Source organism: Somniosus microcephalus, chromosome 5, assembly GCF_052327205.1.
Source record: "Somniosus microcephalus isolate GS21.2 chromosome 5, FLI_Smic_1.0, whole genome shotgun sequence".
Lineage (NCBI taxonomy): Eukaryota > Metazoa > Chordata > Chondrichthyes > Squaliformes > Somniosidae > Somniosus > Somniosus microcephalus.
Window position 1 is genome coordinate 26815667 of NC_140991.1, and position 12105 is coordinate 26827771.

The window sequence follows — 12105 nt, forward strand, 5'->3', positions numbered from 1 at the left end:
ATCGCAATGTGAACGCACTTTTACTGGCAGAACTTGGCCTTTCAGTTGCTGTCTGGCTTTCTCCTTCGACCTTTCATATTCAAAGAATTAAACACAAAAAAGGTTCGGCTGTTGAAGGTTCCGTCCATTTTGACTCCTGTAGTTCTACAAACACAAGGTGAAGATCGCTGCTGTGCTTTTGATAAGCAGAGGGCACAGATTTAAGGTGACTGGCAAAAGAACCAGAGGCGACATGAGGGGAAACATTTTTTACACAAGGAGTGGTTAGGATTTGGAACGCACTGCCCGATAGGGTGGTGGATACAGATTCAATAGTAGCCTTCAAAAGGGAATGAGATAAATACTTGAAGGAGAAAAAGTTGAAGGGATATGGGGAAAGAGCGGGGGAGTGGGACTAACTAGATTGCTCTACAAAAGAAATAACAACAGAAAACGCTGGAAAATCTCAGCAGGCCAGGGCAACACCCGTGGAGAGAGAAACAGGGTCAACGCTTCGGGTCGAAACCCTTCGTCAGAACTGAGAGAAAAGGGCAGGAAATGAAGCAGATTAAAAGGCAGTTTGGGGGCTGGGAAATGGGGGAGGGGATGAAAGAAGAGACATTAAGAGATATTCAAGGTGAGACGAGATAGTAATAGGACAGGTAACGAAACAAACAATGGCTCTGGATGAAGTGTGAAATGCGCTGGCAGAGTGAGAGACAGCTGCCATGTGGGAGAGAGAAAAAAAAGGAAAAGGCACAAACCAAAAGTGTGGATAAAAAATATAATATAATAGGGGCCGAGGTTATGATCTGAAATTGTTGCTCTACAAAAGAGCCGTGCAGACTCGATGGGCCCACTGGCCTCCTTCCGTGCTGTACTGATTTTATGATTCCAGGGGCGGCGGGGAGGATTTTGTGGTACGTGGAGTCAAGACTCTTTCCCCGCAAGGAAGGAGAGTTGGAGAGTTAACCTAGAGCATTTCTATGCACCCTTAGCACGATGGAGTAGAAGCCTAGAAGGAGCTGTCCTCTCCTTGCATGCAGGTGCAGCAGGCGGTTAAGAAGGCAAATGCTATGTTGGCCTTCGTAGCGAGAGGATTTGAGTACAGGAACGAGGATGTCTTGCTGTAGTTGTACAGGGCCTTGGTGAGACCACACCTTGAGTATTGTGTGCAGTTTTGGTCGCCTTATCTGAGGAAGGATGTTCTTGCCATGGAGGGAGTGCAGCGAAGATTCACCAGACTGATACCTGGGATGGCAGGAATGACGTATGAGGAGAGATTGGGTCGATTGGGCTTGTACTCGCTGGAGTTTAGAAGAATGAGAGGGGATCTCATCGAAACTTATAAAATTCTAACAGGACTAGACAGACTAGATGCAGGAAGGATGTTCCCGATGGTCAGGGAGTCCAGAACCAGGGGTCACAGTCTAAGGATAAGGGGTAAGCCATTTAGGACAGAGATGAAGAGGAATTTCTTCACCCAGAGAGTGGTGAATCTGTGGAATTCACTACCACAGAAAGCAGTAGAGGCCAATTCATTAAATATATTCAAGAAGGAGTTGGATACATTTCTTGGGGCTAAAGGGATCAAGGGCTATGGGGAGAAAGCAGGGACAGGGTACTGAATTTGGATGATCAGCCATGATCGCATTGAATGGCGGAGCAGGCTCGAGGGGCCAAATGGCCTACTCCTGCTCCTATCTTCTATGTTTCTGCTCTTTCGACCCTACCCGAATATGGTCTGTCCCCTTGGATTTTGTGCAAAGCTGCCCCCAGCTCAGGCCATGCATCAAGTGCTGGTGCACTGAAGTGATTTGATTTACAGATTAATAATTCAGCAGCAGATTTCCATTAATACCAATCAGGATATCAATCTCCAGTTTGTCAGCCAGGGTTCAATATGTTCGAGGTGGTTTAAATCTGGAGTAAATCACTCTTTACACTGCCGCATTTCCTGAGGTGTAAATTGTGAGTTTGCATCGCGTATATAAAGAGAGAGTATAAATAATGCAGCATCACTACCTTTCCCCAGTCTGTGAGCACTTGATGGGGTCTGCCAAGTGTCCATTCACTTTTCTCATTCTCTTCTATTGAATGTTTTAGTGTTTTTTTGACCTTTTAGGGAAAGCGATTCTGCAATTCCCGGGAGCTTGCAGCACATGTAAAGATGGATTACGTCCATCGGTTAGGAAATCAAAAACCAGACAATTACATAAAGAATAGAAAATGGGATTATAAAATCAGCCTGCGAGGGGCCTAATTCAGCCCAGCCAAGGGCCAAATGGCCTCCTCCTGTGTTAAAATGTCTGTGTACTTGGTTACGTCAGATGCAAAAAGGTTCCTCGGGTACTTAACTCCCTAGAGCTAGGTGCAAGGTGGCCTCATGGACTGCCCAGGTGTAACTCTGTCTGCAAATCCTCAACTGAAGATCCGATGAATATGGCTCAGTTTCATTCAATAGGCTTCCGTTGTGTTGTATTGACTTTAAGCTGGACAATATCGTATTAAAGGTGAACCTCGTATCGTATAAGGATATAGGGCGATGGCTTCTCCCTGCTCTATTCACTGGCACTGAAGTCGGCCCAGTTACATATAGCACCTCACCGCATCTCTCAGAATGTCCTAAAGTGCTTCACATCCAATGAGTTACTCTTGGGGGAAAAAAAATACTTCCGTTTATACGGCGCCTTTCACTGCCTCAGAATGTCCCAATGAAGTGCAGTCACTGTTGTGATGCAGGAAACACGGCAGCCAATTTGTGCACAGCAAGCTCCCACAAACAGCAATGTGATAATGGCCAGATAATCTGTTTTAGTGATGTTGGTTGAGGGATAAATATTAACCAGGACACCCGGGAGAACTCCCCTGCTCTTCTTCAAAATACAGGAAACTCTCGTTTAAATGGCACCTAATTATCCGGAATTCTCTAATAACCGGCAAAATTCAGGAGTAGGTTCAGGAACCCAAAGGTAAGTTTTACTGTATATTTGTAGCTGTGTAACCTGGGTTCTCGTACCTTTTGCCGTGTAACCATGGCTCCTGCACCTCTGGTTGTGTAACCGGGGCTCCAGTACCTGTGGCCGTGTAACCGGGGCTCCTGCACCTCTGGTTGTGTATCCGGGGCTCCAGTACCTGTGGCCGTGTAACCGGGGTTCCTGTACCTGTGGCAGTGTAACCGGGGCTTCTGCACCTGTGGCCGTGTAACCGGGACTCCTGTACCTGTGGCCGTGTAACCGGGGCTCCTGTACCTGTGGCCGTGTAACCGGGGCTCCTGCACCTGTGGCCGTGTAACCGGGGCTCCTGCACCTGTGGCCGTGTAACCGGGGCTCCTGCACCTGTGGCCGTGTAACCGGGGCTCCTGCACCTGTGGCCGTGTAACCGGGGCTCCTGCACCTGTGGCCGTGTAACCGGGGCTCCTGCACCTGTGGCCGTGTAACCGGGGCTCCTGTACCTGTGGCCATGTAACCGGGGTTCCTGTACCTGTGGCCGTGTAACCGGGGCTCCTGCACCTGTGGCCGTGTAACCGGGTCCCCTGTACCTGTGGCCGTGTAACCGGGACTCCTGTACCTGTGGCCATGTAACCGGGGCTCCTGTACCTGTGGCCGTGTAACCGGGGCTCCAGTACCTGTGGCCGTGTAACCGGGGCTCCAGTACCTGTGGCCGTGTAACCGGGGCTCCTGCACCTGTGGCCATGTAACCGGGACTCCTGTACCTGTGGCCGTGTAACCGGGGCTCCTGTACCTGTGGCCATGTAACCGGGGTTCCAGTACCTGTGGCTGTGTAACCGGGGCTCCTGTACCTGTGGCCGTGTAACCGGGACTCCTGTACCTGTGGCCGTGTAACTGGGGCTCCTGCACCTGTGGCCGTGTAACCGGGGCTCCTGCACCTGTGGCCGTGTAACCGGGGCTCCTGCACCTGTGGCCGTGTAACCGGGGCTCCTGTACCTGTGGCCGTGTAACCGGGGCTCCTGTACCTGTGGTCGTGTAACCGGGACTCCAGTACCTGTGGCCGTGTAACCGGGGCTCCTGTACCTGTGGCCGTGTAACCGGGGCTCCAGTACCTGTGGCCGTGTAACCGGGACTCCTGTACCTGTGGCCATGTAACCGGGGCTCCTGTACCTGTGGCCGTGTAACCGGGGCTCCAGTACCTGTGGCCGTGTAACCGGGGCTCCAGTACCTGTGGCCGTGTAACCGGGGCTCCAGTACCTGTGGCCGTGTAACCGGGGCTCCTGTACCTGTGGCCGTGTAACCGGGGCTCTAGTACCTGTGGCCGTGTAACCGGGGCTCCAGTACCTGTGGCCGTGTAACCGGGGCTCCAGTACCTGTGGCCGTGTAACCGGGGCTCCAGTACCTGTGGCCGTGTAACCGGGGCTCCTGTACCTGTGGCCGTGCAACCGGGGCTCCAGTACCTGTGGCCGTGTAACCGCGGCTCCTGTACCTGTGGCCGTGTAACTGGGACTCCTGGATCTGTGGCCGTGTAACCGGGGCTCCAGTACCTGTGGCCGTGTAACCGGGGCTCCTGTACCTGTGGCCGTGTAACCGGGGCTCCAGTACCTGTGGCCGTGTAACCGCGGCTCCTGTACCTGTGGCCGTGTAACCGGGACTCCTGGATCTGTGGCCGTGTAACCGGGGCTCCAGTACCTGTGGCCGTGTAACCGGGGCTCCAGTACCTGTGGCCGTGTAACCGCGGCTCCAGTACCTGTGGCCGTGTAACCGCGGCTCCTGTACCTGTGGCCGTGTAACTGGGACTCCTGGATCTGTGGCCGTGTAACCGGGGCTCTCGTACCTTGGTAGGTATACCTCTCTCTTATCTGGAATTTTTAATCAACCGGCACCATCCCGGTCCTGTAGGTGTCGGATACGAAAGATTTTCCTGTAGTGCCATGGGATCTTTGACATCCACCCGAGGGGGCCTCGGTTTAACATCTCATCCGAAAAACTGCACCTCCGACAGTGCAGCACTCCCTCAGCACCGCACTGGAGTGTCAGTCCAGTTTTTTTGTGCTCAAGTCTCTGGAGTGGGACTTGAACCCACAACCTTCTGACTCAGAGACAAGGGTGCTACCAACTGAGCCATCGCTGACACAGTCAGTCACTGAGGTGCAGTCATTGACCAATAGCAGTGTGTGCAGTGTAGTGTCACCACCATCACTGAATCTCCATCATCTCTAATGAAGGACCATTTTTAGATAATCAAAAGGGAGGGTAAATGTTTGTTCCAGTGAAGATGAGGGATGGAACACCCCCATTCTGTGCACCCACCTATCCGATCTCCCAGGTCAGGCACAGCATGGATTAGATACAAAGTAAAATTCTCTCTGCACCAAAGAGCCTTAACCCCAATCTCAGAGGAACCACTCGCCCTGGTCAGAGTGAATCGAAATGACATTTTGATTTCCCACACCAGCTGTCCCTGTGGCTACACTGAGTGACATTGCCTACTTAATGTTGATTTATGCATAGGTTGAAGCTGCAACCCCAGCCCATTACCTTCAAATCATGATCGCAGAAGTAAAGGAGAGTGTCAACTCGCGACCATCCAGACCCTGGCCACATGCACGCACACATGGAAGGCCATTTTCCTATAGAATGCAGTGAAACAAAACCACAAATCACTCCCCACCCCCATCGCTCCTGAAAGGAAGTACATTTTCGAAATTTGAGGATGACACCAAATTGGGGGCTGTAGTTGATAGAGGAGGATTGCGACAAAATACAGGAAGACATTAATAAACTTGCAGAATGGGCAAATGAACTTCAATATAGGTAAGTGTGAGGTAGCACATTTTGGTAGGAAGAATAAGGAGGCCACATACTGCTTGGAAAGTAAGTGGCTACATTACAACAGTGACTACACTTCAAAAAGTACTTCATTGGCTGTAACGTGCTTTGGGACATCCTTTTTAAAATTTGTTCCTGGGATGTGGGCGTCGCTGGCAAGGCCAGCATTTATTGCCCATCCCTACTTGCCCTCGAGAAGGTGGTGGTGAGCCTCCTTCTTGAACCGCTGCAGTCCGTGTGGTGAAGGTACTCCCACAGTGCTGCTAGGGAGGGAGCGCCAGGATTTTGATCCAGCGACAATGAAGGATCAGCAATGTATTTCCAAGTCACAATGGTGTGTGACTTGGAGGGGAACGTGGAGGTGGTGGTGTTCCCATGCGCCTGCTGATCTTGTCCTTCTAGGTGGAAGAGGCCGCGGGTTTGGAAGGTCGAGAAAGGCGCTGTATAAATACAAGTCTTTCTTTTCAACCACTCTCTGGGTAAAGAAGTTTCTCCTGAACTCCTTATTGGATTTCTTAGTAACTATCTTATATTGTAAGTTTTAAAACTGGAAGCAGCAAAGGGCTTGGAACATCTGTCCCATCTTTCAATTTGCCCACTTTGTCAAATGGTGTTTAGAACAATCTTTGAAAGGAACTTACAGTACAGGAGTAGGAGAACCATTACTTCCTGGTTTACAATGATACAAGGCAAAGAATGTCAAGAGGTCTGATTTTACAACATGTACCTTGCACTTTTTCTTTTGTAATATGCTCAAGAACCCATCTGGGAGTCCTCTTAGCCTGATCATACGATGAGACATGATTGGTGCAATAGCGAACCTTTGCGCCAATCACAGGCAAGCCGTACTTTTCCAGCTGGCTGTCCTTTACAGGTTCTACAGAGAAGAAGGAAAACAAAATCAGTCGTGAGCATCGGTCGCAGAAACAAGACAGGCAAAAAAATAACATATTTTAAACAATGGGTCAATCAGTGAGCCTTCGATAACTAGAGCAGCTTCAGCATTGCTCAGACACCAGTGGAATATAAACAAGGTAGTGGACTTCATAATAAGAGTAATGACACTAAACAGTTTGCACTGATAGCGCAGCCTCTTTAATTATGTATCAACACACACGTAGTGCAGTGTGATTTGAGTGCAAAGATGCCTGCATTTGTCAAGTGGTAGGAGACCGCCTCTAGGAAGCTGCCCCACATTGGCGGCAGTTAAGTTTCAGCCCGGTGCCAAACCGAGCCGGGGGCTGAGCTCTCCAAGGCCAGACAATGAAAAGGGGACAGGCTGCGGAAATCAGGTCTATCAATCCCACATCACCATCAACCATGGCAGATGGAATACAATACTGGAAAGTGTGAGGTTATGCACTTTGGCAGGAAAAATCGTAGAGCAAGTTATTATCTTAATGGCAAGAAACTGGAAAGTACTGACGTACAAAGGGATCTGGGGGTCCTGGTGCACGAAACTCAAAAGGTTAGTATGCAGGTGCAGTAAGTGATTAAGAAGGCCAATGGAATGTTGGCTTTCATTGCTAGGGGGATAGAATATAAAAATAGGGAGGTATTGCTTCAGTTGTACAAGGTATTGGTGAGACCGCACCTGGAATACTGCGTACAGTTTTGGTGTCCATACCTAAGAAAGGACATACTTGCTCTCGAGTCAGTACAAAGAAGGTTCACTCGGTTAATCCCGGGGATGAGGGGATGGACATATGAGGAGAGGTTGAGTAGATTGGGACTCTGCTCATTGGAGTTCAGAAGAATGAGAGGCGATCTTATTGAAACATATAAGATTGTGAAGGGGTTGGATCGGGTGGATGCGGGGAAGATGTTCCCGATGATGGGTGAAACTAGAACTAGGGGGCATAGTCTTAGAATAAGGGGCTGCTCTTTCAAAACTGAGATGAGGAGGAACTACTTCACTCAGAGGGTGGTAGGTGATATACCTATCAATTCGTCCAATAAAAAGCGACGAGTTAGGAACGTAACTAAAGGTTTTTATTGACTAAATAACAGAGCCCACCCTCGTGGGTGATCGGGTCCAACAAGGAGGGATACCAGCCAGTCGACTACCTTTATACCTGGGCAGGTAGGTGGAGCCATGGGCGGAGTCGGAGGTGGTCAGCCCAGGTATAACAGCGCGACAAGAGGCGACCTCGTATAGTGATACAACAGTGAGAACAGTGAGAACTATAGTGTAACGATAGTGAACGATAAAAGTGGTTTACCACATTCACCCCTTGTTTAGATTTGAGTCCGGCGGGGTGAAGTGTACTACCAGTTCTGGTATGTCAGTCTGTCCAGAGGCCTCGTAAGCCTCTCCGATCGTCGCAGCGGCGGTGCTGCATTATCCGGTGTTAATGCTGGTGTCTGCGTGGTCGGCGAAGGCTCGTGGGGTTCTGGCATGCCGTCTACCTGGGCTGGAATTGGGGGGGTGGGTAAAGGTGGTGTCTCCGGAGTGCCCGAGGGTGCGAGGTCTCGTAAGGAGACAGTGTCCTCCCGCCCGTCTGGGTAAGCCACACGATAAAAGTGGTTTACCACAGTAGGTCCATGGAATATGCTGCCCCAAAAAGCTGTAGAAGCTACATCATTACATAAATTTAAAACAGAAATAGACAGTTTCCTAGAAGGGAATTAAGGGTTACGGGGAGCGGGCAGGAATTTGGACATGAGTCTAGGTTCGGATCGGTCATGGCCCTGTGGGTAGCGGAGCGGGCCCAGGGGCCGTGTAGCCTGATCCTGCTCCTATTCCGTGTGTCTAACTCTGTTAGATTCAGGAGATGGTTCTGTGATAGTGGATTGGCGGTTAGGATCAGATCAGCCATGATCTTATTGAATGGCGGAGCAGGCTCGAGGGGCCGATTGGCCTACTCCTGCTCCTATTTCTTATGTTCTTATATTCTTAACGGATTTGGCTCTCAATCTGGTATCTGTGGTCACTGAGGCCCCATGACTTTGCTTTTTTTCTTCTTCGTTTATTCATTCGGAAGCTGAATTCACTGCTAATTGGATTTGTGGGCAGTTAAAGAATAAGAACAACTTCTATTTATATCGCACCTTTAGCATAGTAAAACGTCCCATGGCTCTTCACAGGAATATTATAAAACAACATTTGAGAACGGGCCACATGAGGAGAAATGAGGGCAGGTGACCAAAGGCTTGGTCAAAGAGGTAGGTTTTAAGCAGCGTCTTAAAGGAGGAAAGAGAGGTAGCGAGGTGGAGAGGGTAAGGCAGGGAATTCCAGAGCTTAGGGCCCAGGCAACTGAAGGCACGGCCACCAATGGTGGAGCGATGAAAATCGGGAATGTGCAAAAGGTCAGAATTAGAGGAGCGCAGAGATCTTGGGGGGATTGTGGGACTGGAACAGATTACAGGGATAGGGAGCGGTGAGGCCATGGAGGGGTTAGAAAACTAGAATTTCTATAGCGCCTTTCACTACCTCAGGATGTCCCAAAGCACTTTACAGCCAATAAAGTATTTTTGAAGTGTAGTCACTGTTGTAATGTAGAAAATGTGGCAGCCAATTTGCGCACAGCAAGCTTCCACAAACAGCAATGTGATAATAACCAGATAATCTATTTTTGTTATGTTGGTTGAGGGATAAATATTGGCCAGGACACCGGGGATAACTCTCCTGCTCTTCTTCAAAATAGTGCCTTGGGATGTTTTACGTCCACCTGAGAGAGCAGACGGGGCCTCGGTTTAACGCCTCATCCGAAATATGGCACCTCCGACAGGGCAGCGCTCCCTCAGCACCGCACTGGAGTGTCAGCTTCGATTTTGTGCTCAGGTTTCTGGAGTGGGGCTTGAATCCACGGCCGTTTGACTCCGAGATGAGAGTGCTACCCACTGAACCATGGCTGACACCTTACGGCAGGCCAATCAATTGTCACTCATTCAGATTGAAACTCGCTCAATTTGGGTCAAAAATACCACCTATTTTTACTTATCGCACTCTTGGAACTAAATGATGAAACAGGTTTGCATCAGTCATTTTGAACTCTACTGTCTCCTCACTGTTGATGACAGTCCTGATGTACAGTGATTTTCTACTGCCAGAATTTACTTCAGTGTCATTCCCTGATTAAATACTGTATTTAGAATCGGCAAACCAGGGTGGGGGGAGTCTCAACACCTCAGGGACCAGGGTGCACGTGCCATCTCAGTGGCATTTTTTAAGGGGTCCGAGGCGGGTGGTTTGAGGTGTCTGAGAGGGCCGGAACGAGATGGTTCAGCTATATAGAAACCTAGAAGGGGGGGGGCGCGGAGGGAGGGTTTGAAATATCCCAGGGGTCAGGGAGTGGGAGTGAGGCGCTATTTCAAGGCCCAGGGTGCTCATGGGTCATGGCAGCGGTGAGCAGTTCAACTGCCCAAGGGGCATAAGCCGGGTGAACTGTCTGGGGCCCAAGGGGATGGCGGAGGGTGAAAGTATCTCAAGGGCCCAATGGGAGAAGTTCAATTATCTTAAGAGGCTCAAGAGCGTTGAATTATCTCAAGGACCCAAGGGTGCGGGAGATTAAATTATCTCAGGGACCCAAGGGTGCGGGAGAGATTAAATTATCTCAAGGACCCAAGGGTGCGGGAGATTAAATTATCTCAAGGACCCAAGGGTGCGGGAGAGATTAAATTATCTCAAGGACCCAAGGGTGCGGGAGAGATTAAATTATCTCAAGGGCCCAAGGGTGCGGGAGAGATTAAATTATCTCAGGGACCCAAGGGTGCGGGAGAGATTAAATTATCTCAAGGGCCCAAGGGTGCGGGAGAGATTAAATTATCTCAAGGACCCAAGGGTGCGGGAGAGATTAAATTATCTCAAGGACCCAAGGGTGTGGGAGAGATTAAATTATCTCAGGGACCCAAGGGTGCGGGAGAGATTAAATTATCTCAAGGACCCAAGGGTGCGGGAGAGATTAAATTATCTCAGGGACCCAAGGGTGTGGGAGAGATTAAATTATCTCAAGGACCCAAGGGTGCGGGAGAGATTAAATTATCTCAAGGACCCAAGGGTGCGGGAGAGATTAAATTATCTCAGGGACCCAAGGGTGCGGGAGAGATTAAATTATCTCAAGGGCCCAAGGGTGCGGGAGAGATTAAATTATCTCAGGGACCCAAGGGTGCGGGAGAGATTAAATTATCTCAAGGGCCCAAGGGTGCGGGAGAGATTAAATTATCTCAGGGACCCAAGGGTGCGGGAGAGATTAAATTATCTCAAGGACCCAAGGGTGCGGGAGAGATTAAATTATCTCAAGGACCCAAGGGTGCGGGAGAGATTAAATTATCTCAGGGACCCAAGGGTGCGGGAGATTAAATTATCTCAAGGACCCAAGGGTGCGGGAGAGATTAAATTATCTCAGGGACCCAAGGGTGCGGGAGATTAAATTATCTCAGGGACCCAAGGGTGTGGGAGAGATTAAATTATCTCAGGGACCCAAGGGTGCGGGAGAGATTAAATTATCTCAGGGACCCAAGGGTGCGGGAGATTAAATTATCTCAAGGACCCAAGGGTGCGGGAGAGATTAAATTATCTCAGGGACCCAAGGGTGCGGGAGAGATTAAATTATCTCAAGGACCCAAGGGTGCGGGAGAGATTAAATTATCTCAGGGACCCAAGGGTGCGGGAGAGATTAAATTATCTCAGGGACCCAAGGGTGCGGGAGATTAAATTATCTCAAGGACCCAAGGGTGCGGGAGAGATTAAATTATCTCAGGGACCCAAGGGTGCGGGAGAGATTAAATTATCTCAAGGACCCAAGGGTGCGGGAGAGATTAAATTATCTCAGGGACCCAAGGGTGCGGGAGAGATTAAATTATCTCAGGGACCCAAGGGTGCGGGAGAGATTAAATTATCTCAAGGGACCCAAGGGTGTGGGAGAGATTAAATTATCTCAGGGACCCAAGGGTGCGGGAGAGATTAAATTATCTCAGGGACCCAAGGGTGGGGGAGAGATTAAATTATCTCAGGGACCCAAGGGTGCGGGAGAGATTAAATTATCTCAGGGACCCAAGGGTGCGGGAGAGATTAAATTATCTCAAGGGACCCAAGGGTGTGGGAGAGATTAAATTATCTCAGGGACCCAAGGGTGCGGGAGAGATTAAATTATCTCAGGGACCCAAGGGTGGGGGAGAGATTAAATTATCTCAGGGACCCAAGGGTGCGGGAGAGATTAAATTATCTCAAGGACCCAAGGGTGCGGGAGATTAAATTATCTCAGGGACCCAAGGGTGCAGGAGAGATTAAATTATCTCAAGGACCCAAGGGTGCAGGAGAGATTAAATTATCTCAGGGACCCAAGGGTGTGGGAGAGATTAAATTATCTCAGGGACCCAGGGGTGCAGGAGAGATTAAATT

General features: G+C 49.7%; 1 protein-coding gene across 1 annotated transcript in view; it reads right to left on the reverse strand.

Moving 5' to 3' along the window:
- The window catches only part of LOC147116968 (nuclease EXOG, mitochondrial-like), a 69277-nt gene that overhangs the window by 35500 nt on the left and 21672 nt on the right, over nt 1-12105 (reverse strand). Inside the window, exon 2 of the mRNA XM_085987474.1 lies at nt 6490-6639. Within this exon, the coding sequence (XP_085843600.1) occupies nt 6490-6639 (150 nt within the window). The remainder of the gene's footprint in view (nt 1-6489; nt 6640-12105) is intronic.